This window comes from Lissotriton helveticus, chromosome 5_1 (assembly GCF_964261635.1).
Source record: "Lissotriton helveticus chromosome 5_1, aLisHel1.1, whole genome shotgun sequence".
Lineage (NCBI taxonomy): Eukaryota > Metazoa > Chordata > Amphibia > Caudata > Salamandridae > Lissotriton > Lissotriton helveticus.
The window spans coordinates 386,865,678-386,892,806 of NC_136065.1; the positions used below are offsets into that span (position 1 = coordinate 386,865,678).

Below are 27,129 nucleotides of genomic sequence, written 5' to 3' on the forward strand. Positions count from 1 at the left end.
TAATTATATAGTACATTCCGGGCCTGAACAACGACTTGGCCGACCTGCTCAGCAGATCTCCTTGACAACAAGTCCACAAGTAGCAACCCCAGACGCTACTCCTTTTCTTCTCTTGTGGGGGTTTCCTCACATAGATCTGTTCACCGAAAAAGCAAAATGCCTAAACTTCGCTGCCAGGTTACCACATCTGCGGTCCATGGGCAATGCACTGTGGATTAACTGGTCAGGGTTAGTTGCCTAAGCTTTTCCTCCTCTACTAACATTCGTAGTTCGCAAGCTAAGGCAGGCATCTCTTACCTTCGACCTAGTAGCCCCAATCTGAAAGAAACAGGTTAGTATTAGATTCCTTACCTTAGAATATCCCCAGGCGTCAGTCTGGATCCGGAAACTTTTGCGTAGCAGTACCCCTGCGCGTCGGTAGGCGTCGTCTGCAGGCGTCCCCTGCGGCTCCGCGTCGTCGGCGTCGTGCGCCGTGATGACGTCGCTGGAGTATATAGACGCCGCCTCCGCGCGCTGACGTCAGTTCTTCTTTTTTCCGCGCCAGTTAGCGCAGATCCGAAGAGCAGTACTCCGGTCTTTTGACCAAGTTTTTTGTTAACTGATTGATCTTTACGGTGCCGGTAGGATGCCCGGTTTCAAGAGTTGTGACGAGTGCGACCGCATGATGTCGGTCACCGACCACCATCGACTCTGCCTCCGGTGTCTGGGCGCGGACCACGACGTGGAGTCCTGCGTCGACTGTCGGGCCTTGACTGGAAAAGCTAGGCGGGAGCGGTCCCGCAAGCTTCTCGAACTCCGGTTGTCGGCCCCGCGTCGAGAGCGGTCCCGGTCCGGTCGGAGGTCGAGGGAGCGGTCGAGGGAGCGGTCGCGGAGCCGCCATGGGCGCTCCGGGAGTCGCCACCATTCCTCCGGCTCGTCAGGTAAGCACAAGAAGTCGGGGCGTCGCCATCGCACCCCCGACTCCCCCCGACGCCCGCGTGCTGCGGCCGGGGGCTCGGGTGACCCCACCCCCGCGGTCCCGCATGGGTCGCCGACGCCGTCTACCCCACACCTGTCGGTCCCTGGGGAAGGCGCGTCGCGTGAGGAGATCGAGGCCTTCCTCATTGCTATGAGGGCGAGGTCTTCTCCGGCGGGGCCTTCGGCGCCTGCGGGCCCGTCGGTCCCGTCTGGGGGCCCGAGCGGTTCGGGTGCTCCTGCCCCGGCGCCGCCGGTGGCTCCGGCCCCGGCGCCGCTGGTTCCCTCTGGTTCGTCGCCGGCTGGTCTCCCGGCCTCTCCGGCGTCGGTTCCTGTGGGCCAGCCCATGGTACCGCCCCCGCGTGGTGCAGCGACTCCGCCGTCGGCTCCGGCCGGCGTCGGGTCCCCGGCACCGACGCCGCGCGGCGCCACCCCCCTTTCCTCCCCGACTCCGGACTCGGAGCCGGACCGGCGTCGGCCGACGCCGGACCCGACGCCGATGGGGCCCGTTGACCCCGATGTCTATATCGTCGACCCAGAATATGGGTATGACGAGGAGGAGTATGGAGAGGGTTGGGAGGGGTCTGAGGACCCTCTATCCCGTGCCTGCCAGTACGATGTGGACTGGGTAGGTGATCTGGGTGATGCCAGTGGCCTGGACGAGTCGCCCAACCCTGGGTTTGTCTCTCCGTCCCCTGTGGCGTCCGAGGCGGGTGCTGCCTATTCGGTGGTCCTGATGAGGGCTGCCAAGGCCTTACACCTTGAGCTCCCCGTCGCGAAGGTCAAACCGAATATCCTGACGGAAGTTTTTAAACCGCAGTCATGCCCCCAGGAGCCTCTGCTGCCGTTTAATGAGGCCCTGACGGATGTCCTTCTGGGCACCTGGTCCAGGCCCGCCTCTGGTGCGCCGGTTGACCGGAACGTTGCCAGGCGTCACCGTCCCTGCGCGGACGACCCTGCCTTCCTGTCCACCCATCCCTCCCCGGAGAGTCTGGTGATCCAGGCCTCCACTTCGCAGTCCGCATTTCCGTCGGCTCCGCCCGACCGGGAATCAAAGAGGTACGACCAATTCGGAAAGAAAGTGTTTTCCTCTTTGAGTGCTGGGCTGCGGTCTTGTAACACCGCGTGCCTCTTGGGCCGCTACACCCACTCCCTGTGGGATACGGTCGAGGAGTGTTTGCCGCAATGCCCCCAGGAAGTGCGGGACAAGCTCACCCGGGCCTTTGTTGAAGGCCGGGATGCGGCGCGGTACTCGATCCGTTGTGGTCTGGACACCACGGACTCACTGGGACGGGCCATGTCCACTACGGTGGCGATTCGTCGCCATGCCTGGCTGAGATCTGCCAACTTCTCACCAGACGTCCAAAATACGCTTATGGACATGCCATTTGATGGCAGTCGCCTATTTGGTGACAAAGCGGACCACGCGCTGGAGCGCTTCAAGGACTCCAGGGTCACGGCCAAGTCCTTGGGTCTCTCGACCCAGACCCAGCGCCAGCAGACGGGTTCGTTTCGGCCCTTTCGTGGCCAAGGGAGAGGAGGTCCCACACGTGCTGCCAGCCACGCGGCGCAGAGCGCTCCCCAGCGCGGTGGCGCCCGTGGTTTCCGCCGTGGTGGCGGTAGAGGCCAGCGTCGTGGTCAGTCCACGCCTCCCTCCGCTGCGGCATCCAAGCCTTCCTAGTCCGAGCTTTCGGGCTCACGTGACGCCAGTGGGTGGCAGGGTTCGCCATCACCACTCCCGCTGGCGCGCGATAACATCGGACAGGTGGGTGCTGCAGCTTGTCCGAAGGGGCTATGCCCTCCCCTTCGAGTCCACTCCTCCAGCCATGCCACCGCAGAACCACCGTGTGTCGGGGGACCACTTGACACTTCTGCAGGAGGAAGTTACGGCCCTCTTGGCCAAGGGGGCCATCGAGCGCGTTCCTGGGCCAGAAGTAGGGTGTGGTTGCTACTCCCACTACTTTCTGGTACCCAAGAAGGACAAGGGAGGCCTGCGTCCTATCTTGGATCTACGGAACGTCAACGGCTTCCTCCGGAAGGAGAAGTTCAAGATGTTGACTTTGGCTCAGGTCTTGGCTGCTCTAGACCCACAAGACTGGATGGTAGCGTTGGACTTGCAGGATGCGTACTTTCACATCCCCGTCCTGCCGGCCCACCGGCGTTACCTGCGGTTCACGGTAGGCCACGAGCATTTTCAGTTTATCGTGCTCCCATTCGGCCTTACCAGCGCCCCACGGGTGTTCACGAAAGTGATGGCGGTGGTCGCAGCTCATCTGCGCCGGTTAGGGGTTTCGGTCTTCCCCTACCTCGACGACTGGCTGTTGAAGGCGGGCTCGCCCCAGACAGTCGTCCACCACCTTCAGATGACGGCAGACCTCCTGCACGAGTTGGGGTTTTCTATCAATGTGCCGAAATCACACCTGTGTCCCTCTCAAAAGCTCCTTTTCATCGGAGCGGTTCTCGACTCGGCGCAGTTTCGGGTTTATCCCCCGGAACGGCGGGTCCGGGATATTCAGGCTCTGATTCCCATCTTTCAGCCGTTATCCCGGGTTTCGGTCAGGTTGACGCTGCGGCTTCTGGGGCTGATGGCCTCCTGCATCCTTCTGGTGCATCACGCCAGATGGCGGATGCGGGCTCTGCAGTGGGACCTGAAGTTTCAGTGGGCCCAGCATCAGGGCAACCTATCCGACCATGTCCTGATCTCGGAGGGCACTGCGAGACAGTTGCAGTGGTGGCTTACAGACCGCGATTGGGTCAGGGGCAGATCCCTCTCCCTTCCCCAGCCGGAGCACGTGGTTGTGACGGACGCGTCCCTCCAAGGCTGGGGTGGCCACTTGGGAGAGGCGGAGATCAGAGGCCTCTGGTCTCCGGCGGAGTCCCGGCTCCATATCAACATGTTGGAGCTGCGGGCGATTCGCCTGGCACTGAAGGCATTCCTCCCCTTTGTCAACGGGAGTGTAGTGCAGGTGTTCACGGACAACACCACCGCCATGTGGTACTGCAACAAACAGGGCGGTGTGGGGTCGTGGACCCTTTGCCAAGAGGCTCTGCGCCTCTGGCAATGGCTGGAACGTCAGGGCGTGACTCTGACGGTTCAACACCTGGCAGGTTCTCTGAACGCCAGGGCGGACGAACTCAGCCGTCGGTGCTCGGTGGATCACGAATGGCGTCTGAACTCGGATGTGGCGAGAGGCCTCTTTCAGCAATGGGGAGAGCCTTGGTTAGATCTATTCGCCACAGAAGAGAACGCGCAATGTCATCAGTTCTGCGCGTTGGAGTTTCCAAGACGGCACTCGCTCGGCGACGCCTTTCGGCGCGAGTGGAGTTGCGGTCTGTTGTACGCCTTTCCGCCTATACCACTTCTGCCCAGAGTGCTGAAGAAGATCAGGCGCGACCGGGCCCAAGTTATCCTTGTGGCTCCGGACTGGGCTCGAAGGTACTGGTATCCCGAGCTACTCAGCATGACAGTCGGTCCCTCGATCCGCCTGCCCCTTCAGGAGGACCTTCTGTCGCAGCAGCAGGGGACGGTCCTCCACCCGAACCTGTCCAGTCTCCACCTCCATGCGTGGAGATTGAGCGGCGACAGTTGAGGCCATTTGACTTGCCTCCTGAAGTCTGTGATGTCATTCTGGCAGCCAGGCGTCCCTCCACAAAGTCGGTATACGCCTGCCGGTGGAACAGATTTGTGGCATGGTGCACAGCAAAGGCTGTGGATCCCCTTTCTGCCCCTCTATCTGAGGTTCTCCTCTTCCTCCTTTCCCTTGCCCAGCAGGGCTCTGCTCTGGGCACTATCAAGGGCTATCTTTCTGCCCTTTCCGCCTTCTTGAGGCTACCTGATCAGCCATCTTTGTTCAAGTCCCCTATTGTGTTAAGATTCTTAAAGGGCATCACGCACATGTATCCTCCAGCTCCGTTCGTGATGCCTCAGTGGGACTTGAACCTGGTTTTGACTTTCCTGATGTGCGCTCCCTTTGAGCCCCTTCATTCCTGTCCTCTCCGTCTTCTCACCTTAAAGACGGCCTTCCTGGTAGCCATCACCTCTGCCAGGAGAGTGAGTGAGCTCCAGGCTCTTTCTGTTCAACCTCCTTTCTTGTCTGTTCATCCTGATAAGGTGGTTCTTCGGACCAGACCTTCTTTCCTGCCCAAGGTAGTCTCTGCTTTTCACATTGGGCAGTCCATCACCTTGCCCTCCTTCTTCCCGCCTCCGCATCCTTCAAAGGATGAAGAGCGGCTCCATCGTCTGGACCCAAAACGTGCGCTTTCATTCTATATGGATCGCACACGCCAGTTCCGGGTGGATGACCAACTGTTTGTTGGCTACGTGGGTGAGAAGAAGGGAAGGGCGGTACAGAAACGGACCATCTCTCGGTGGGTCGTCCTGTGCATCAAAGCATGCTACTCTTTGGCTCGGAAGGAGCCTCCTGTTGGGCTGAGGGCCCATTCCACTCGGGCCACGGCGGCTACTACTGCCCTGGGCCGGGGAGTCCCTTTGCAGGACATTTGCCAGGCGGCCACGTGGGCCTCGCTGCACACCTTTGCGAGGCACTACTGCCTGGACAGTCAAGTCCGGAGGGATGGCTTCTTTGGCCGTTCGGTCCTCCAGGACTTTCTGGTGTAGGTTGTATTGGTTCGCAGACCCACCACCGGGGTTGGTATTGCTGGGGTATCTATTCTAAGGTAAGGAATCTAATACTAACCTGTTTCTTTCAGATGAACAAGTTACTTACCTTCGGTAACGATATATCTGTAAGAAACAGTAGTTAGTATTAGATTCCTTACCGCCCCGCCCATCCTCCCCGTTCTGCGAACTGATACCTAGGGTTAGGGACATCCCTTTCAGGGCCCTAGTTTCAAATGGCACCAGTGTTGGTTCTCACATGGCTCTGCGTGTTCTGGCGCGGAAAAGCTGTGTGCAAAGAACTGACGTCAGCGCGCGGAGGCGGCGTCTATATACTCCAGCGACGTCATCACGGCGCACGACGCGGAGCCGCAGGGGACGCCTGCAGACGACGCCTACCGACGCGCAGGGGTACTGCTACGCAAAAGTTTCCGGATCCAGACTGACGCCTGGGGATATTCTAAGGTAAGGAATCTAATACTAACTACTGTTTCTTACAGATATATCGTTACCGAAGGTAAGTAACTTGTTCGCCTGGGCTCACCAGCCTTGGTACCCCACTCTCTGGAGCTCTCTTTGTATTTCCTTATAAGAAGCTTCCCAACAGGCCTGGAGATATGACTTCTGAGGTCTTACATTTTGGTTAGCTCAATCTATCGGAACATTGTATGTTCATTCTTTGTGAAGCACGCCGGCCTACTACCCGAGCCTGCTAAATGGAGCCTTTCTTCCAAGTTCATCCAGATAGGGTGGTCCTCAGGACCAACCCCAAATTTCTCCCATAGGTAGGTTCCAGTTTTCATCTCAATCAAAAGATTGAGTTGCCAGTTTTCTTTCCATATCCAGAGTCTGTAGCAGAATGCACCTTACATGTCCTGGATGTCAAAAGGGCGTAATGTATTATGTAGATATACCAAAACCCGTTTGTAAAACACAACAGCTCTTCATGCCCTACTCCAAGCCACACAAGGGGTGTGCCATTTTCAAACCAGGGATTGCTCATTGGCTTGGCAAATGTATTGAAACTCAATATGATAGTTAAAAGATCCCTAGAAAGAAGGGGGACCCCCGATTGTTTAACAGGCAAATAGGCGGGGAAAATATATAGTACCAAATCAGAAAATATACCTGCCTATAGACATTTGTTCATAAGCCTCACTAAGAGGTCAATTAATAGACAAGACAACGGCCCCTAAGACAGACAGAGAATCTTTCATTTAATGATATGTAAACATTTTATTAAGTCATATTGATCTCTTTTTTTAAAATACATAATTGTGTGTGAGCTGATTCTCCATCTAAGAGCTCGCTAATTACATCGATAAGCTTGTCAGGCTACTCAGTGTGCGCAGGCATGATTTAGATGCTGGCGCCTAACTCATTTTTAAAAATTGCCACTTACTATGTATGAGCACTGTTTTTAATACTCTCATTTCTTACTGCATCTTTTGCACATTCTCGCTCCTCCTGCGGCCTCCCTCGCCCCGTTCCACCGCAGCTGACAGTGCTGTTTGAGTGGAGGGCGAGGCGCCATCTTGGGCTGTGTTGTTCCTGAAGCCTGGCCGGAGTTAGCGGTCTAGCGCTTTTGGGGAGGCAGGGCATAAAAAGCAAATGTGTTTCCGGGAGCGCAGCGAACGGGCGCAGCGGGCGCGACGATGGCGCGCCGAAGGTGCGCCTGAGGTAAGCCCGTCTGCGCCCGTCCGTGCCCCGGCAGCGCACAGGGCCAGAAGCGCTGCTCGTTTAGGACTTCATCATTCTAACTCCCCTATCACATATAGTAGAGATCTACTTCTCTCCCTTAATAAAAACTCATGTGGCCATTGCACACCATGGGAGGTTCAACACTCCCTTGATAGGGCCTGCCCTGCATGTCAGTTCCAACTTAGAACATCTTACCCTACCCCTACCCCTCTGGTTAAAGGTGATGCTGACTCCAGAATCCGCGCTGCTCTTATTACTGCACGCTCCCTAGTCAAGCATACGGAGGAGGTTCGCGAGTTGATAATCGATAACTCGCTTGACCTCTTATTTGTCACAGAGACATGGCTGCACACCTTCTGTGCCCCTACGATTGAGCTAGCTATACCCAGGGGCTTCAAGATAACAAGGTTAGAACGTAGCTTGGGCAGAGGGGGTGGATTAGCTGTAATCTATAGGGACAAATGGTCTCTAATAAAGGAATGCTCAGGGGGCATGGAGGACTGGGAAGCACTAGAATTTTCGATTGCTCTCTCTCCGCAGTTCACCTTGGGCGGGCTGCTGATCTATCGCCCCCCGGGCCCACTAGGCTCCTTTATTAAATCACCGGAGGAGCTAGTAGCCCAGAGAGCGCTGAGATTCCCCAGATTCCTGCTCCTAGGGGATTTTAACATACACATGGATGTTCCCACAGCCCCGGGGGTCAAGGACCTGGGCGAATTATGCGCCCTAGCGCATCCTAGGACACAGGGTCAGGATATTACTCACCTTGGAGGACACTGCCTTGATCTAGTCTATACCAATTTTAGTATCACATCTGATACCCCCCGCCCAGTCACGTGGTCGGACCATTTCTTGGTAGGCTTCTCCTGGGAAACGGATAGGACTCGCACCTTAGCTAAAGAGCAGCAGGTCCCCTTTCCCCAGAAAATTAGTATCCCAGCTTTAGCAGCATCCCTATCCCATACTCTTCCGGACAAGTCGGGAAATCTAGAAGTGGTTGAGAATTTCTCGTCATGGATCAGATCCTCGGTTAACCTGCTACCTCAGCCCAAAGCTACAAAGCAGCCTAGAGCCTCTCCTCCCTCCCCCTGGTATACGGAACATCTCAAAACCTTAAAAATAGGCTGTAAGGAGAAGGAAAGAATTTGGAGGCGAGAGTACTGCCCACTAGCCCAGGCGGAACTTCGAGCAGTGCAAAAAGACTACTATGCTGCAATCAAGAAGGCTAAGGGAGATTACTACACAGACAGGATTCAAAAGGCCAAAAACAACAGTAGAGAAATTTTCTCTATTGTTAAAAGTTTTACGTCTCCAGTGGCAGAAACTCAGGCGGCCCCTATATCTGAGGGCTGGTGTGAGGAACTGTCCACTTACTTTATTGAAAAAATAAAACAAAATTCAAGAGAGTCTTAAACCTATTGTCTCTGACCACTCTATATCAGTTCAGGAGGCCCGAGAACAAGACGACTCTCTTCGACTTTCTATTCCAACCAACAGCATAAAGCCGAAAGACGCACTGTGCTCTTTTAAAAAAGTCAAAGAGAAGGACATTTTGGCCATTCTTAAGGCGCTGAAATCTGGGTCTCCTGCTGATCCCTGCCCTGCGAGAGTTTTGAGCGGTGTGGCGGAGGTTATTGCTCCTACAGTAACCGATTTGGTTAATGAGTCTTTACAAACCGGTATTGTACCATCCCAGTGGAAACAAGCAAAACTCCTCCCACTGATCAAAAAACCTTCAGCGGACCCTCTGATTACTTCCAATTATAGGCCCATTTCCCTTCTCCCGGCCCTAGCCAAGGTCTGTGAAAAGGCTGCGTTTCGACAGCTGGAAAAGTTTGTAGAATCTACGGGGGCCTTACATCCTGCCCAATCCAGGTTCCGCTCCTCATTCAGCACTGAGACCGCGCTTGTGGAAGTCACCGAGGCCATTAGGGAATGTCTGGACGGGGGCGGCAGAGCGGCTCTAATCTTATTGGACCTCTCTGCCGCGTTTGACACGGTTCCCCACGTCCAGCTTCTCTCTAGGTTGGAGGACATTGGCATCACGGGCGCGGCTCTCAGCTGGGTCGAATCCTTTCTCACAGACCGGTACCAACAAATCTGGCTCCCCCCTATCATTCCTCGAACAGCAGGGTAGATACAGGAGTTCCACAAGGGTCGACTTTGAGTCCCCTTCTTTTTAATGTGTATCTGACGCCCCTTGTTTATCTTGCTGAGAGCTTGGGTGCGAAAACAATGGCTTACGCCGACGACACCCAACTTCTCTTCACTTGGGACAAGAACAACCTCGATACAGAGAGAGTCCAGCAGTGCTTGTCCTCAGTGTTTGCCTGGCTTGCCCGGGCTTGTCTCAAATGTAACAAGGACAAGTCAGAGATTCTTCTGTACGGCCACTTTCCAGCGGCCTTCAAAGAATCCATTTGGCCCGGGGGACTGCCTTGCCCTACTGGGAATAGTGGGGTCGCAAAGAATTTAGGGATCTGGTTCGGAGCCGACTTATGTTTCCGAGATCAAATCACGTGACTGGCGGGAACCTGTTATGGGACCCTAACCACTCTCCGGAAGTTCTTTCCCCTTCTCCCCCAAGAGGCAAAAGAAACAGTAGCCAGAGCACTTATCCTCTCGCGGCTGGATTACGCCAACGCCCTTTATATAGGTGCACCTGACTTTTTGCTTCACAAATTGCAAGTGGTCCAGAACGCGACAGTAAGGCCCCTGTTCAACATTCCCAGGAGTCTGTGTACGCAAGCAGCTCTCTGAGTTACATTGGCTTCCAGTAACTCTGAGAGTACGCTTTAAGATCCTGACACTGGCCTTTAAAGCCTTACATGGCCCATGACCGCCCTATTTAAGGGACAGATTTGCTTTCTACCATCCTCCGCGTCAACTGCGTTCTGCCACCCTGAGACATTTGGTTACCCCCCAGATTCAAGAGAGTTCGACTAGGGGGAAATTCCTTGGTGGTCAGAGCTGCTCAGATGCGGAACAATCTCCCCGACCTTCTCAGACACACGACAAACCTCACATACTTCAAAAAACACCTAAAAACCTACCTATTTAGGCAACCCGTGTAGACCACCTGCTTTTAAACTAGCCGACATCCGAATCCTCTCTCGCGCCAGGACAGTCTTGACTAGCAGTGCGCTTTACAAGAAACCATATAACATAACATAACATAAATATCCATCACATGCTAAGTTATAAAGATCGAAGTATCAAAGAGATTGTCAAAACAGTCATACACATGAAATGTCAACTATCATACTATCATCCATACAGGAGAATAACATACACACCATATCACATACACAATACATGTCAGAAATACAGAACAGCCTTGGACTGATCACAAGATGAAAAATGAAAGCAAATCATTGGGGAGTTGGAAAGAAGATCAGTCGCAATATCCCCAGTGAGAAAACACCAACGCGCGTTTCGGTGCGTGGCCCCAGCCGGGGCTGCACCTTCGTCAGGGCGGAGATGTTCAAATCATGTGGGACACAGAATCTGCGAACAAACACATATATTTTAAAATTTAACTTAACAATTGATTTGGGATACAAAGCTGTCAGGGGGACAAAGAAAAACATAGTTGAAATAATCACAGAAGAGCGCAAACAGCCTGGAATAAACTATATCGGGGAAAATGGTGAAAAAACAGCATGAGACTTAAGGCAGATAAAGTATGCCTATAAAGTTAATTTAGTAAGAAAGAGTGCACTATAGAGAGCCAGTGAGAGAAGAACAAGGTGTGGATCTCATAAGATAAGACCAAGAAAATATACACCAATAAACCCATAACCGACAAGAAACTAAAGTAATTACAAGCCACAGAGAACAAAAAACAAACATGAGTGAGCATTATTAAACGTTACAATAGAATTTTCTCACCCACGCGACCACAGCACATTACAGATGTTATCACTGGGTCCCTAGACCCAGTTAAAAGATCCCTACCTGTCCTTCCCATACCCCACTCCACTCGCAAGAAAGGGGCTTCTTTGGCTTTCTTAGAGAAAATACCTCTAGCTGATATCTTTAATCAGCTTCTTAGTCGACTCCTCATACTTTTACTAAACATTACTATGTGGAAGTCCTGGCTAGACCTCAAGCTAGAGTTAGCCAGGCTGTCTTAACGCGCACTGTTTCAGTCTAGCTGCACATGACACAAACAGAAAATGGTATTTACCCTGAAAGAATCTGTTTGTTGCATGTAGTGCTCTTAACTTTTCTTTGGTATATCTCTATGCTTCATCTACATCTTCGTCCTCCTGGAGGAAAAGCTATCTAACTAAGGAGTCTGTGCCCATGTACATTTCCTACAATCGGAGGAGTTGCCACACCCAAGACTTGTTCGAATAAAAACAAGTTTCACACGTCCAAACCCAACACTAGATGGCAGGTGTTTGCACAGCTTAAAAAAGAGCACCAGCACATGCAGTACCCTATTATTCCACATCAACACTGGGCTTCTTCTTAAAAAACTGCTGGCGTAACTATCCAGAATGTGAGAAGCAGAAATGGCTCCAATACCATAACCGGGTAAGGACCTAGATAACTCTGCATCTTATCGCCCTTTTCAACCTTTTATGAAAATGTTAGCAATAAGGTTGGACCACCTCCTTCCCGGTTTGGGGGACTCTGACCAGATTGGCTTCATAGGCAACCACCAGGGGGCTGATAACATCTGTCATCTTGCTCACCTGGTCGAAAAAGCAACATCCCAGCTCTTTTGCTATTACTCAGTGCTGACAAAGCATTCGACCAGGTGAGCTTAACCTGTCTCACAGCTGTCTTAAAAATCAATTGGGCCTACTCATTGCAGACACAATCGTGGCAGTCTATACCTCCCCTATGGCGGCTATCAGGGGCAGTGGTCAATGTACTGACCCCTCTAAACTTGCCTGGGGCTCTAGACTGGGATACCCTCTTTCCTCTTGCGGTGTAGCTTCTATCCATGAAGATTTGGCAAACACAAGGTGTAATGGGTATATCATTCAGGGGTCGTACACAACGTAAACTTATTTGCTGCAGACGTCCTTCTTACATTTACTCCAGGACCTTACCATCTTTGATACTGGTGCCCAATAAACTCTACTAATATCAGTATTCGGAAATGATTAAACAACAATTCCATATCCTAAATCCAACACCGCCCTTGGGCAATCTCCCACACTTTCGAACATAAGTACTTTTCCAGTGGGCTGCCACTTCCACTCAATGCCTGGGACTCAATACCACAATCCATCTTGATGGATGGACTAAGGCTAACTAGGCAGAATACCACAAAAATATTCTCAGAGACATCGTAAGATGGCCTTTACTATACTTATCGTGGCTGGGGCGTATAAATGTCATAAAAATGAATATCCTCCTAAGAATTATCTTAGCTATTTCAGGCTCTTCAAACCCTCATCTCCTCGCGCAATATTGTTCTGCTGTATGGGGTGTTAAAAAAACTTGCATATCTAATAAATTGCTCATGCTTTCCAAAGATAAGGGCGGACTGACCTGTCCAAATCTTATAGAATATTACGGGCCGGCGCATTTGCAGTGCACCTCTGGAAGGGTGGTGAAAGAATGAGAATGGCTGGTTCCTATGGACCATGCAGTAGCATGCCATCCCTTGTTGGTCCTAACTTGGCTCTCTCAACATGCTAGACCATAAAGCGCATATTTAGCCACACCAACTAAGACTGTCTTTGAGATATTGGATCATGTAGCTGTTATAAAAGGCCTCATCACCTTTCCCTTCCCTAATACTCTTATACCTATGTGTACCCCACATAATTTCCTGAATGATTGAATGGAGACTGTAGGAGCCTGAGAGACCTCTTTCGATGGGAGATCATCAAATCCTTCGACCATTGCAAACAAGATTTCTAAAGCTCTGAAAAGTCCTGCCTTCCAGCTCAGATAGTGAGTCTTACACCCATTGAATACACTTGCCAACACATGACGACTCGAGAACTTTGAAAAGTTAGTCTACACATTTCCTAGCACAAAGGATCTCATCTATAGAACTTACTGTGTTATCCAAGATTCTAAACCACCCATCATTCACCCCTACCAAACTCATTGAGAAAGAGATTTGGTAGAAATCCTGACAACTAACTGGGAACAAATATGACAGGATATCCCTAAAATTCTTGGAAGCATTCCACAAAGAGAGTCCGCATACAAAGTCATGTACCAATGGTACCTTTCCCTGGCGAGTCTGAAACTGGACATATCCATCCACATAGTCGCTATGCGGGCATTGTGAATGTGAGACAGAAGACACCTTTCTTCATATATGGTGGTCCTGTGCACTAATCCAAATGTTCTGGAAAGAAACTATAGGGTATATTAAAGCGACTTTGGGTTACCCGCTCCCAGCTGACCCAGGAATTTTCATCTTGGAAATGCGTCCTTCGGACATGGTGGGTATGACTGGCTCTGACTTGTTAGCCACATGACGTGTGTAGCCAAACAACTCATTGCACTCTTTTGAAAGAAGAAAGTTTCCCCCATCTAGAGCACTTTAGTTCTATAGGTTCTGGTAAACCGTGGCTATGGAACAAATAATGCACAAAATCTCCTGTTTGGAAGATAAATTTGTTGGCATATGGCATCTTTTGCTGGACTATCTCTCTGCAAGAATACCTATGCCCGCACAGACCTAGGGCACTGCACCGGTTTGATCTGGGCAGACTGGGACATAGATATCCTCTATGGTGGATTAACCATCACTTCTCCCTCCACGCTAATAATTAAGATAACACACTACTCTTACGGCTCCCCTTTCCTGACAACCGTTAACCTGGTCCTATTAGGTAATGCTGCACATCCATGTCTATGCTTTCATACCGAGAATCCATCACCTCTCAATACAGAAAAAATCCTGATCTCCAATCCTAGCAATATCCCAACCTTCCACTTCTGTTCCCTCCCACTTCTCTCCTTTTTTCCCTTTTTGATTGGGACTGGATGGGGGAATGTTCTCGTTATTTTGTTTCCAGATTGTATACCACCTCATATCAAAAATGTTTGACAAAACTAGCAGATAACGAGATACTTGTCTCTTGCTTATCTAACAATTTATTGCATATTTGACATATTCAAGTTCCTACAAAAAACAATAAAAAGATTTTAAACAATAAATAGTAATGCAGTAATAGTTCTACAGAGATGACTTGCAGTGGTTTCAAGGACTGATAATGGTTTCATGACATTGTATGAGATGAAAATGCTAAATAATATATTAAAAGATGTACTAAATAGCTATTTTGCTGTGTTTGTTGTTGGCCCGTATATCCAGTGCTAAGTCCTTTATCATTTTGTTTCCGTAATGTAAAGGGGTTCAGATTTTTCCCTAAACAGCGAGGTAGAGGGAGATATTTATGGTTTACTGAAATTTTTGGGCAAGCCACCAGATATGGCATTGTCCTTATTTGTAGTAGATGTTATTTTGAAGTGTGTACTTTTAATTCCTTGTGGTGATGTTTTAGCACATGTTGTACGACTGATGCCAATCTGCTTGAATTCTCACGGACATTTTCTCCATTTAATGTTCTCCCTGTGATGCTCCTCTGTAGGAATTTTCATAACATTGTTTCCTACTCCAAATTGAGCTCTATAGAATTGCTCCTTGAAGTTCTTCCCTTTCAGCGCTGTAGGATCTCACAAGACATCATAGTAATCAAAGCCATACTGAATTTGTTTGTACTGCGCTGAGGTTTAGCCTCCTAACCATGACTGTCATTTTTAGTGTCTGCAAGGGACACTTCAAGGAGTTTGCCACCCTAAGTAAAAGTGAAATTTTGACCTTTGTTCCTTTTCCTGACATTATGACAGTATTTTCTGTGGGCAGTAAGGCGCTGTTGCCAGGGACCCCCTCTTTCTACCCTGGACTGACCTCTACAAAACTGCCCCATGGGTTTAGTGTCTTACACCATAGTGATTTCTGTAGAAATGCTCCCAAGGATCCCTCATTTCTGTGGTTGTAGGACGTCCCTTGACAATTTTCCCATCATACCAAGACAAAAGGTTCTGTTAAGTATTCCAAAGGGTTAGACTCCTACCCATAGGCTGAGTTGTGTATGAATGCTGCTCAACACTCAGTTTAGTCTCTCAAGCAATATACTTGAAGATTGATCCCCTGCCCTATATCCAAGCTGTTACGGAATGCTCTCAGAGCAAAACTACCTTGACCTACTGCTGAGCTGAAGGAAATTTTACACATAGAACAACCCTCATGGAAGATCCTCCCTGTTTGTTAACGCGTAGAAGAAGCTCCCGTTCATATCAATAGTGTGAATACTTTTATCACTGTTCAAACTTTTACCAAGGGCTGCTAATGTGTCTTTATGTGTACTCTTCATTTCAGGCTAATCTAGATGAATTCCAGATGAGTTCACCTACATTCCTTAGAGCTTTAATGACAGCGGTCTGCAGTGCTGCTATTATCGGTGAGTAACTTGCGATTTCTCTTTTTTTAATGAAACGTGTGTTTGCACAAGAGGCAGGGTGTTGGAACCACCTCCCAGACATGATGATATGACCATCTCTTGTCTTTTGAACCTTAACTTAAAAAGCAACTTGTTACCTTATCAAAATGTTTTCTGATATTTATATGTTTTAATCTAAAATGTAAAGACCAAAATGATCACATCTGTAAATTGAAGTTAACAAATAAAACCATATCCACCTTGCTTTTCTCCCTTTTTGCTTTCTTACATATGTTTTATCATATGATTTAACAATCATATACGCCTTTTCACACTTAATTTTTCTGGATTACCAATTGCATCGTCAGTATGTTTACATAATGTTTGTTTCTCTTCTAGCTCAAGACCAGAAACAAATCTGTTATTACATTTGTTCGTATTTTAAACACAAAAATGTAGTGATTTCCTTCTTTTTTTAAGTTGTAAGCCTTTTTATCGCCTGTATTTTTCTCTAAAATGGGGGGGGGGAGAATGGGGAATAAAATCATAATCAAAACGCTTAAATTTGCTTATGCACCAAATTTCAAATAGATGTGATCCTCCCCCTTTAGCCAGTTCTCAACCCCCTTCTCCCCCCTCAAGAAACACAGAAAACAAAAAATGCTTTTTAACATCCCAAAAATGACTGCATGTCACACTATAACTTGGGGATGCATTATTACTAGTGCTGTAAACATCTCTTGACCCCTCGCTCCATAAATTGGGCGTTTTTTCAACTGCATCATTTTTACAGCAAAAGGAGACTCATCATAGGTATGCTTAATCCTGCTATTATTTGTTGTTTAACTCACTTATGTATAATTTGAGTTTTTACTGGTACTTCTAACCTCAGAATCCTTGTCTTTTGAATTCCTTCAGGTATCAGACTGGATCCAGAACCTTTCCTAGTAATTGCTCCTGCAACGTCGTCACATTCCATGGTGACCTCGTACTGTTTCTGGAAGTGATAGCCCGGAACCATATATAGGAGCTGCACTTGTGCACTGACATTTGCTTCTTTCAGCTCCTGAAGGTCCACTTCCACACTTTTGTCAGTTTTGCCAGCTCAAAAATCGTTTTCATTCCAGTGTAGTAGGGAAATGTACTCTCAAAGACCACTACTAGATTCGAACTGTGCCCCAACTGCAGAAAGGAGATGTTCGTTAGAGATCTGCACAACATCTGCCTTTGATATCTAGGGTCTAATCACAACTTCAATAACTTCTACGACAGTTACTCCTTGATGCATCCGAAAGCTATCGGGGCGCAGGAGGTAAAACTGTACATCACTGAGCACAAGAAAAGTGTGGCACCAAGCCACAATCTCAATTCCACTATAAATCATTGGGCTGCCACTCCTGTTTCAGGTCCAAGTCCTGCTCAAAATTTGTGTTCTCTAGTAGTTTAAAGGCAAAGTCAAAAGACAAGTCTTGCCATAAATGTATGTCCAGATGGGGCTGTTCTGTCTCTCATCAAGCCCACTCCAAGGGGAAGTTATGCAGTCATCACTAGAAGGACTCAAATTAGCCCCCATCGTCCAAGTCAGAGCTGATCCTGTGACTGACCCAGCATGTTCAGAGTTCCCTAAGCAGTCATAGACCCTGTAGCAAGCAGAGGACCTCAATGAGGCCATACTGCATCTTCTCTGGATGGTGCTGGCTCTCTCTGAAGTGCCTCCAGGCCCAATGAATAGCAGAAGCTCCCAGTTGGATTTCGACTGACAGGACCATCCCTGGTACCTACTGACCCATTGGGCCCCTCCCTAGCTCCCAAACTGCATCTGCTCGTACATTCATGCCATGCCCATTGGAAACGGCTTCTGCTTCATTGGTGGCTATTCAAGATCCAACCTCAACAACTTTATCAGATTTGTGGCCAATGTCACCCAGTCCTAGCCGGTGTTAAGTTATGATAAAACCAAGGCGCAGTTCGCCACTTAGGAGGATTCCACAGAAATACCACTCCTTCTAAATTAACTCTTCAACCATTGGGACTGAAGACCATATGTCGAACAGATTTGGATGCCATCCAGGGCCTTCAAAACATTTTGCAGGATGTCAAGTAGGCAAATAATTTGCATAAAACTAGTGGCCTAGATACATTCACCACCATCGTCCGCTAGAAGGAAGAGTACCTCTTTTGGGCAAAGCCACAGAAGTGTTGGAAAGTTACCCATAACAGTGACCAAGGTCAGACCTATTGATCACGGTCTTCCAGTCTTGGCCTATTATTTCAGAGTCCTTGCAACCCTTAACTCAAGCTTTGGCAATGATATTGATGTTGAAGTAGTCCAAGTTGTAAGCCACCCTGCAGCTAAGTATAATTAGCATGCCCCTTGATACCTGGCCTTTCTGACCCAGCAGCCTAAGACCTTGGTGGTTCAGGCTTTCACCAGTATGGTCAGCCCATCACATTCTATCTGCCAGTTTGGCTTTGAGATTGCTGAACAATATCTGCTTGGTTTGAACTATACACATGTTGGCTGGAACATGGCCAGGGAGATTTTGCCTGCTATTTAAGAGGAGTTCCATAATGTTATTGCACAAACAATTCAAAATGGACAGAATGGTTAAGTATGTGTTGAGAGCCAGTGTAGATACAAGTCCTACCATCAGCACCAGTGCGGTGTTCAGACATCATACCTGGACGTACTCCACAAGATTTTCTAGTTACATACAAGCATCCCTTTTGGCCATGCCATTAGATGACTCCCAACTTTTTGGAGAAAAGGTGATTCTGCATTGAAGCACTTCAAACACAGCTGTGCTGTGGCCTCCTGCTTGGACTTGCTACTACCAACCTGTCAATTCCCCCAATAATATAGAAAACTCAGATGATACTCTTGGGGTCTCCCCTCTCGTAAAGTGCCACAGCTCATGTAGCCTTTTTGTGGCTTCAGAGGCTGTGATGATGGCTAAGACTTGGTTACCAGCAAGGAGAGCACCAGCTCAACTGGTATGCAGTTGCCTCAGACCAGCGGGTGCTGCTGTTTTTTCAAAATGGTTAAGCTCTCACTTTTACATCCGTTCCCACTCACTTCATCCTTGCATAAAGTGGTCAGTAACTACTGGCCCTAGCGAGAGTTCCAGAGGTTGAGCGGGGCATGGGGTGTTATTTCACCAGTTTTTGTTGCTCAATTTCTGGACACCTTCCCTCAGAAGGACAATCTCAAGATGTTGACTTTGACTTATGTCATCTCTGCTCTGGATTCTTTTGACTGGATGGTGTCCATGGACTTGCAGGACCTGTACTTTGTTGTGCGGTCTGGCACTTCTAGGGCGCTCTGATCGCCAGATGTGGAATGATATTGCACTATGCTTGAGCTCATCCTGGAAGAGAAGAGGGAGACAGCAACAGCTATCCTCAGGGAAAGAGAGTTGACTTCTTCCTTCATGGTTAACGCAGCAATGAATGCTTCGAATACAGGTTTTCCCTAACTTGCAAGAGGAACTGAATTAAGAAGACAAGGATGGCTAAAGTCTGCAGCCTTCTGTCCTGAGGTGCAAACAAAGTTTTTTTTACATGCCTTTCGATGGCCTTACTCTTTTTGGTAAACATGTAGATGAGGCTCCTCCAGAATTAAAAAACAGATACTGCCAAGGCTTTCGGTCTTTTACAGTATGGTACATTTGGATCATTTAATTATCATGGCGCACGAAGATCACAAAATGTCAGAGGCAGATCAAATCAATATGGAAATCAACATTCATATTATCCTCAAAGGCAACCCGGATACGAGCAAGGACTGATACAACCGCAATGAAACTCAGTCTTATGGAAGATCACCAGGAAGAAAGGAGTGGCTCTCAATTGCATACCAATGACAATCTGAAGAAAGCTTGACTCTGCCCTTGAACCCTCTTCCATTTTGAACTCAAAATTTGAGGAGGCAAATTTGGCTCCCACTTCAGAGACTTCAACATCAGACAAATGGATGAGGCAAATTGTTCTTTAACGTCATACATTGGAATTCATTCAGAGACCTCCTGTAAACCCACCCAAGAAAGAATTTCATCTCCATGGAAGGAGCTTCAGGAGGAAATTCTCTTCCCCCTCTATCAAAGGGGCTATAGAAATTGTCCCCAGTCTGAAAGAAACCAAGGATTTTATACTCTGGGTGTTTTCTAATCAAAAAGAAAATGAGTCTGTGGAGACCAATCCTAGATCTCATACAGCTGAGCAAATGTTTGTAATAACAGTCTTTTCATATGATTACTGTACAAGAAGTCCTCCTGATGATGCAAAAAAAAGATTCTATGACCCCTTCGCGCTTTGGAATGCATACTTCCATATACCCATTCACAAAAAACACAGAAAATATATCTGATTGTTTGTAGCAAGGCAACACTACCAGTTCAAAGCGCTTTCTTTCAGACTCAAGTCAACGCCTTGAAAATTTACCAAATGGCTTACTTCAGTAGCTGGCTTCCTCAGATGAGAGATCATTGAGTGTTCCCATTCCTTGATGACTTGCTCATCACAGCACTACCAGAGGAAGAGGCAAAAGCTTATACAGCAGTCTTCTTCAATCCCTTCCAGAGACTTGACCTCACATTGAACAAAGAGAAAGCACTATTAGAGCCCCAGATAAAGATCCAGGTCTGGGGTGCATTAATAAGCACACACTTGGGAAAGTCTTTTTCCATCAAAGGAAAGTCTGAAGAAGGTGTAATCTGTGGCAAGGAAAATCTCGCAGTGAGACAATAAAAGTCCTTGTTTGGCATAAGGGCATCATGTATAGGCCATGCCCCATTTTGCAGGCTTCGTAGGAGACCTCTCCAACAAGAATTGGATTTTCAATGGAAGCAGATTGAAGGATCATGGGAAGATACAATCGATAGCGTCACAAGATGAGTAAAGCCGTCATTGTTGTGGTGGAGGGTTCCATCAAATTTGAATGAAGGACTCTATGGATGAATGGCAAGCTCACCCCCAAGAACTCTCAACCAGAGGCCTATGGTCAGATTTAGAAAAGACACTTCACATCAGTGTGTTGAAACTCCATGACATACATATAGGTCTTCAAGAGTTCCTCCCCATTTTAGTAAGTAAACAAGTCAAAGTCAGAACGGAAAACATGTTATCTATGTCCTATGTAGCCAAGCACAGAGGAAAGCAGCAAAGAACTCTCTCAGAAGAGGCTCAATTGATGTGGGACTGGGCCATTTCTCACAAGATTCCCATTGCTGTAGAACACCTTCCGGGCTGCCACACCAATCAGGCTAAAACTCTCAGCAACTTTCACATGTGGGAACTGAACCAAGTCAACTACATATTCAGTTGGTTGGGTTGATCTATGATTGATCTGTTTTCCACTCCAGACAACAGCAAATACTGGTCATTCCGAATCAGGTTTGGCATCCAAGGACAATGGGCAATGCCCCTTTCATCAGTTGAGCCCAAATCTTTCTCCGTTTGCCCTGATCCCAAGAGTGCTGAGGAAGGCAAAGATAGATCATTGCACTCTTATCTTCATTGCTCTGGCATGGCTACGCCAATGCTGGTACAGAGATCTCCTTCAGTTATCAGCAAGTCCAGCCACTCCTGTAAAAGTGCATCCTGAGATATTTTCCAGGCACCATGGAGAGAATCTCTATCACAACTCTGTCACTAAACTGGACAGCATGGTACCGCAATTTGGATCTACTGCAAGACTGTAGAAATATTTTGACGTAGGCTCAAGCCTCAGCAGCCACAAAGACCAACTTCGCCAAGTGGAAACATTTCTGTATCTAGTGTAGGGGTAAGGATCATCATCCTCTTCGAATTTCACCTCATCAAATTCTCGCATATTTGTTAAAAAATGGTCTTCAATATTCAGTCAGAGTTCATCTGGGTGCAGATTCAAGAGAAGCTAGACTGTCGCCATCTACTTTGATATTCTAGCAATTTATAAAACAGTTTATGAAAGGGCCCTTCAGAGCATTCTCCCCTATTCCACATCCAACAGTTCCATAGGAACTTAACACTGCTCAGTCAGTTAATGCTACCACCTTTCAAACTGATGCATAAGGCACATCTGAAATTCGTCTCATGGAAGACCGCGCTTCTCCTAGCATTGGCATCTGCAAGGAAAGTGAGTGAGATTCAAGCATTCACCATCAAGGAACCTTTCCGCAGATTCGCAAAAGTTAAAGTATTTTTTTTTAAAAACTTTTATTAACCTACAGCAGCTCTTTAGTTCTAATACAGAGGAAGGAAGTAAATCTGGCATTGTAGGGACAACAGGTAAAATCAAACATTGCAATATATCACCGTAGGATTTAAGGGGAAGGGGGATCGTCATAGCTAATAGCACGGGGCGGTTGGCATATATTATCCCCGATAGGAATTCCACAAACCCCACACGCGGGCCCACTATTTAGGACAAACCCGAGCCACATAGACAATCTTCTCCCTAATCATGGACCAGTCCAGGTCTTTTTCCCATTTACCCAGTGTTGGAGGATGTGACGCTCCCCATAACTGTGCGATGTTTCTCTTAGCTAGCATAAGCCCCAGTGTGACCCACTGTGTAAGGTAAGTGTTCAAGTCTGTTGGCTCCCAAATATTCAATAGGCATCTGCGGGCCTCCGGACCAAGCTGGGAGGTGAGCACTGTGTTAATGGTGTTGTGTATCCTGCGCCAATAGGGTTGAATGAGGTCACACTCTCAAATTATGTGCATAAACGTACCCTCTTGGCCACATCCCCGTCTACAGTCACACCCCCCCCCCCCCCCCCCCACCACTTTACCTGTCCGCACCAGCTGGGGTCCCGTCACGTACACCATATGGAGGATTTTGGGTTGCACTAGTTGGAGGAGCGCTGGTATAGTCACGACCCTAGGTGAGGAAACCGCATCTTGCCATTCCTCGTCATCCATCTCAATTCCATCCCCTGACCACTTTTCCCAGAGTGCACGAAGAGGGTCTGACATATTATTGATCAGCTTTTTATATATCTAAAAAATAGTTTTATCAGGCAGGTGTCCATCTAGTAAGTTAAAGTAATTTTGAGTACCAACTCAAGATTCATACCCAAGGTTGCTACTGACTTCCACTTAAATGAACCTGTCCTTCTGAAATATTTCTTCCTAAATCCATCTATAACAGCAGAAAATGTGTTGCATTCATTATACTTGCATAAATGTCTCCAGTTTTACTTAGACAAAACAAAGAACACATGCGCATCAGACCAGCTGTTTTGTCTCATCTGGACAACCACAAAGAGGTCATCCCCTGTCCAAACAGGGGATAACTGGTTGGCTCTCAGCCTGTATTACCTTCTGTCATGTCAAGGCTAACTAAGCGCCCTGTCAACAGTAAAGTGAGGGCTTATTCCACTAGGAGCATGACATCAACTGCAGCACTCTTTGATGGTGTGTCTTTGAAAGACATCTGCCACGGAGCCACCTGAAAGGGCAAACATATGTTCCTAAAGTACAACTGCCTAGACATGGACGCAGAAGCTGATGCAGCAGTGGGACAGGCAGTACTGACAAAACTGTTTTAATAAATGTGAGCCTTCTTCCCGCTTTTGTTATGTCTTAAAATGTGTACTGCTTGCTGTTCTCGTTCAAGCATGTGATCATACAAAAGATCCAATGTTGGAGAAGAAATTAGTTACTTACCTGCAACTCCAGTTCTCTAACGTTTGTATTTTTTATATATTAATATGCGACCCTCTCTCTAATCCCGGTCAAAGGCTCCTTCATTATATACGCTTATTACACTAGTGCTTTGAAATCTGAGCTATGGTGGCTCTAGGGGGGAGTAGATCAACTTAGGGCTTCCACATCATTGGCTGAAGTTTGGGTTCTTTCAAATGAGGTGGATGTGCTGCTTAATATGATATTTCACGCCTATGGCCATTTTAACCCTATATACTGCTATTTTAAATGTAACGGATATTCCCAGCCTGGCGACTGAGAATGAGTCAAGCATGTGAATATAGAAAAGTTACCAATGTTGGAGAGCTGGAATTAGAGGTATGTAACCAATTTCTTACTTGGCTTTTGATTACGCTCTTTCTGGTGGATGTTCTTTCTAACTGCAGACTGCCCACCGCCCTCCTCCTCCCTGTTCTGTGGAGTGAACAATTCGGGTTCTAAAAAGGCAGAAGTTAGGTCTTGCACACTGTTATTTTTATTTATTTTTTTAGTTTATTTATATCATTTTGCAAACAGTAATAATATTACAGATTCATACAGCGTGATGTAAAATCCATTAAATAGCATAGATACTGGATTAAAAAAACAATCTATATTAAGCAATAAGTTCATCTTCGACAGTTGATACCAATTAATCCCCATCTCTGAGACAGCATTTCGACATCTAAGAGGATGTCCCAGGAGCCAAGTACAGTAGGAGCTCGAAGGTAGCCACATATAGCAAAGCATTAATCACATCAGCAGTGTGCGTCTCTTCCTCCCCTATTGCACAACACAGGAGTAGAGCAAATATAAAATGCATCTGCAATTTTCAGGTACAGGAACCCTGTCAGAATTGTGGATATGGACTATGTGAGTTCAGAACGGTTCATTTAGGTCTTCAGTCGCCATTTCCCCTTGCATTGCAGGCTCATCAGAGTCTCCCCCTTCACTACGTATCAAATAATTCTGCAAGGGCCCCCAGATATCCTTCGGCCGAGTGGCCAGCGGTAACAATTCTGCAAATACAGAAGCTTGCTCCTGACAGTAGACAATATCACGTATCCATTCTTTAAATTTCTGAGCCCTCCCCCGTCCCCATTGGCAAGCCACTCTACATTTCGCCAATAATAGAGCAATATCTAAAAACCTTCTACTTTGTTTGGGTGTGCTGTATATCCTAGTAACATCATCAAGGGGTCCCTTTCCAGTGTAATGCCCAACATTTGTTCCACTGCCTCATGTATCTGCGTCCAGTACCCCGATAGCCGGACATTCCCACGCCAGATGTATGAAGCCTGCCCCATCTCTCTGACACCTGTCGCATCTGTCATCCGAGAGATGAAATCGATATTTTTTGGCGGGAGTGTAATACACACGTTGCAGAAATTTGTAATGTATGACCTTAAATCTACAGCTAGAGGAACATTTTCCGTAACACTACAACAGTACTTCCATTGATCATCCGATATCTCTTGGCCCAAGTCTTCCGTCCAGTGGATACGAGCCGAGCTACTTACACCTAACCTTCTTGCCCGTATTATGCGGTATAGGCCCGATACTGGGTGTTTCCCATCAGGGGAGCTAAGAATGAGATGCAAGGGATCAAAGGTTTCCGGCTCACATGGAAAGTCCGGAAGTTACGTCCTCATTCCCTGTCGCAATCTTACATATAAAATAATCTCCAGTGGTGTGCGGTGGGTATCCTGGAATAATTGTTCCAGTGTTCGAAACCGTCCATCACTAAACAAATCCCTCCATGTAGTGACCCGCAACCGCTTACACATAGCACGGAAGCCTGTTTCCTGTAGGAGTACCACTTCTGGGTGGTACGTAAGCGGAAGCTGTGGGGAATAGAGGAGTTGTACTCCCAGAAGGCGTGCTATACCCCTCCAAGCGTCTATCGTACAAGTAACTGTTGTAAAAGGCATCTCCACAGTATTGAGAGGCCCATGGATGATGCCACTGAGGGGAATAGGCCGAGCCACCCAGTCTTTGACGGCTATCTGGGGCATGAATGGCGTAGGCGCCATCCAGTGATAAGCATAGTGAGCTTGTGCACTAAGATAATAAATCTCAAAATCAGGGATATCAAAGCCCCCCTTATCATATGGCTGTACGAGGACTGACCATTTAAGTCAAGGTTGTTTACCACCCCACACTAATCTTATCAACTCAGTGCGTAACGTCTTAAAGAAAAAGGCACCAGGGTAAAATGGAATATTGAGAAACAAATATAAAAATTAGGGGAGCACCACCATCTTCACAAGAGAAGCTCTTCCTGCCAGCGACAGCGGCAAAGATATCGACCGGGTAACCTTAGTCGCCAGTTTCGTTATTGCTACGCCATAATTCAGTCGGAGAATTTCCTCCCTATCCCTAGATATCTCTATACCTAAGTATCTAAGATCCGAGTCACACCATTCTATAAGATAGTCTAAGGAAAATTGAGAGACAGCAGGCGTAAGCGGGAAAAACTGATTTTCCTCAATTAATGTTAACACCTGAGAGCTGTCCGAACACCAAAAATTCCCTCAGGTGGGGGTTAAGATTTTGCTCAGGGTCCCTAACATATAACGTAATGTCATCAGCATAGAGTGATAACAAAAGTTGTCGCTGAAAACACTGAAATGCTCTATCCCGATGAACCTGACGTAATCTAAACGCTAATGGTTCAATCGTTATTGCAAAAAGCAATGGGGATAGCGGGCATCCCTAACGCGTACCCCTTGATATATCTATGGCCGAAGACATATGTCCATTAATTAATACCTTGGCAGTCGGTCGACAGTACAACAATTTTATCCAGGACACAAATAGCGGTGGGAAGCCCATTCGCTGTAACACTTTGAACAAATAACTCCTCTCCACAGAGTCAAATGCCTTAGAGGCATCTAAAAAACACAGCCACAACCGGAAATTCTGGCGCCACTGTTTGTATCGAGGAGAACAAAGTGCGTAAATTGTGAGCGGTGGCCCTACCCGGGACGAATCCCAATTGATCAGGGAGAACTATCTTATCCATAAGTAATGTTAGGCGGGCAGCCAGGACCTTTGCCAATATTTTGGTGTCGCAGTTAATTAGCGACAAGGGTCTGTATGAATTAGGCTTCCTGGGTGATTTATCGGGCTTTATCAAAGAGGTAATGACCACTTCCTGCATTGAGGGGGGTAGGACCCCAATTTCCAAGGATTCCTCAAATATTTCACGCAGGACTGGCGCCATAATATCAACATAACACTTAAAAAATTCAGCGAGCAGCCCATCCAATCCCGGTGCCTTCCCATTCTTTAGTGACATAATGGCCTCCCTGATCTCATCAGTTTCTAATGGAGCACTTAGGAATTGTCTGTGGATATCACTTAGCCAACATATTGCCACATCACCTAAGAAGTCCTCTAGTTCCACTTCGTCTTTTCTTTGTGTAGAGTACAAAGCAGTGTAGTGTGCCTTGAAGGTGTCTAAGATGCCATCTGTATCATGTCGTAGCGTCCCCCCCTGTGTTTCTATCTCCAAGACAGTGTTATTGAATCTCGGTCATCGGGTGATCTCCGCCAAAGCTCTCCCCGGGCGCTCCCCTTCTCCATACCTATGCGCCACCCAGTGTCGCCCCTTAAATTTGACTTCCCTTGCAGCTTCTTCCTCATATGCAGATAGTTTGACCCTAAACTCCCTCTGCACCGTCCCAGACTCCCCCTCTACCATTCGGTCTTCTAGGCGCTTCATATCCTGTTCCAGAGTCTTTAACGCACGTTGTA

The 27,129-nt window shown here is 47.8% G+C and overlaps 1 protein-coding gene across 13 annotated transcripts in view; it reads left to right on the forward strand.

Annotated features, from left to right (window-relative positions):
• Positions 1 to 27,129, forward strand: part of EIF4G3 (eukaryotic translation initiation factor 4 gamma 3) — a 1,426,031-nt gene that overhangs the window by 1,368,941 nt on the left and 29,961 nt on the right. For all 13 annotated transcript variants that reach the window (XM_078642564.1, XM_078642569.1, XM_078642559.1 and 10 more), the window contains one exon: positions 15,642 to 15,723. In XM_078642564.1, the coding sequence (XP_078498690.1) occupies positions 15,642 to 15,723 (82 nt within the window). The remainder of the gene's footprint in view (positions 1 to 15,641; positions 15,724 to 27,129) is intronic.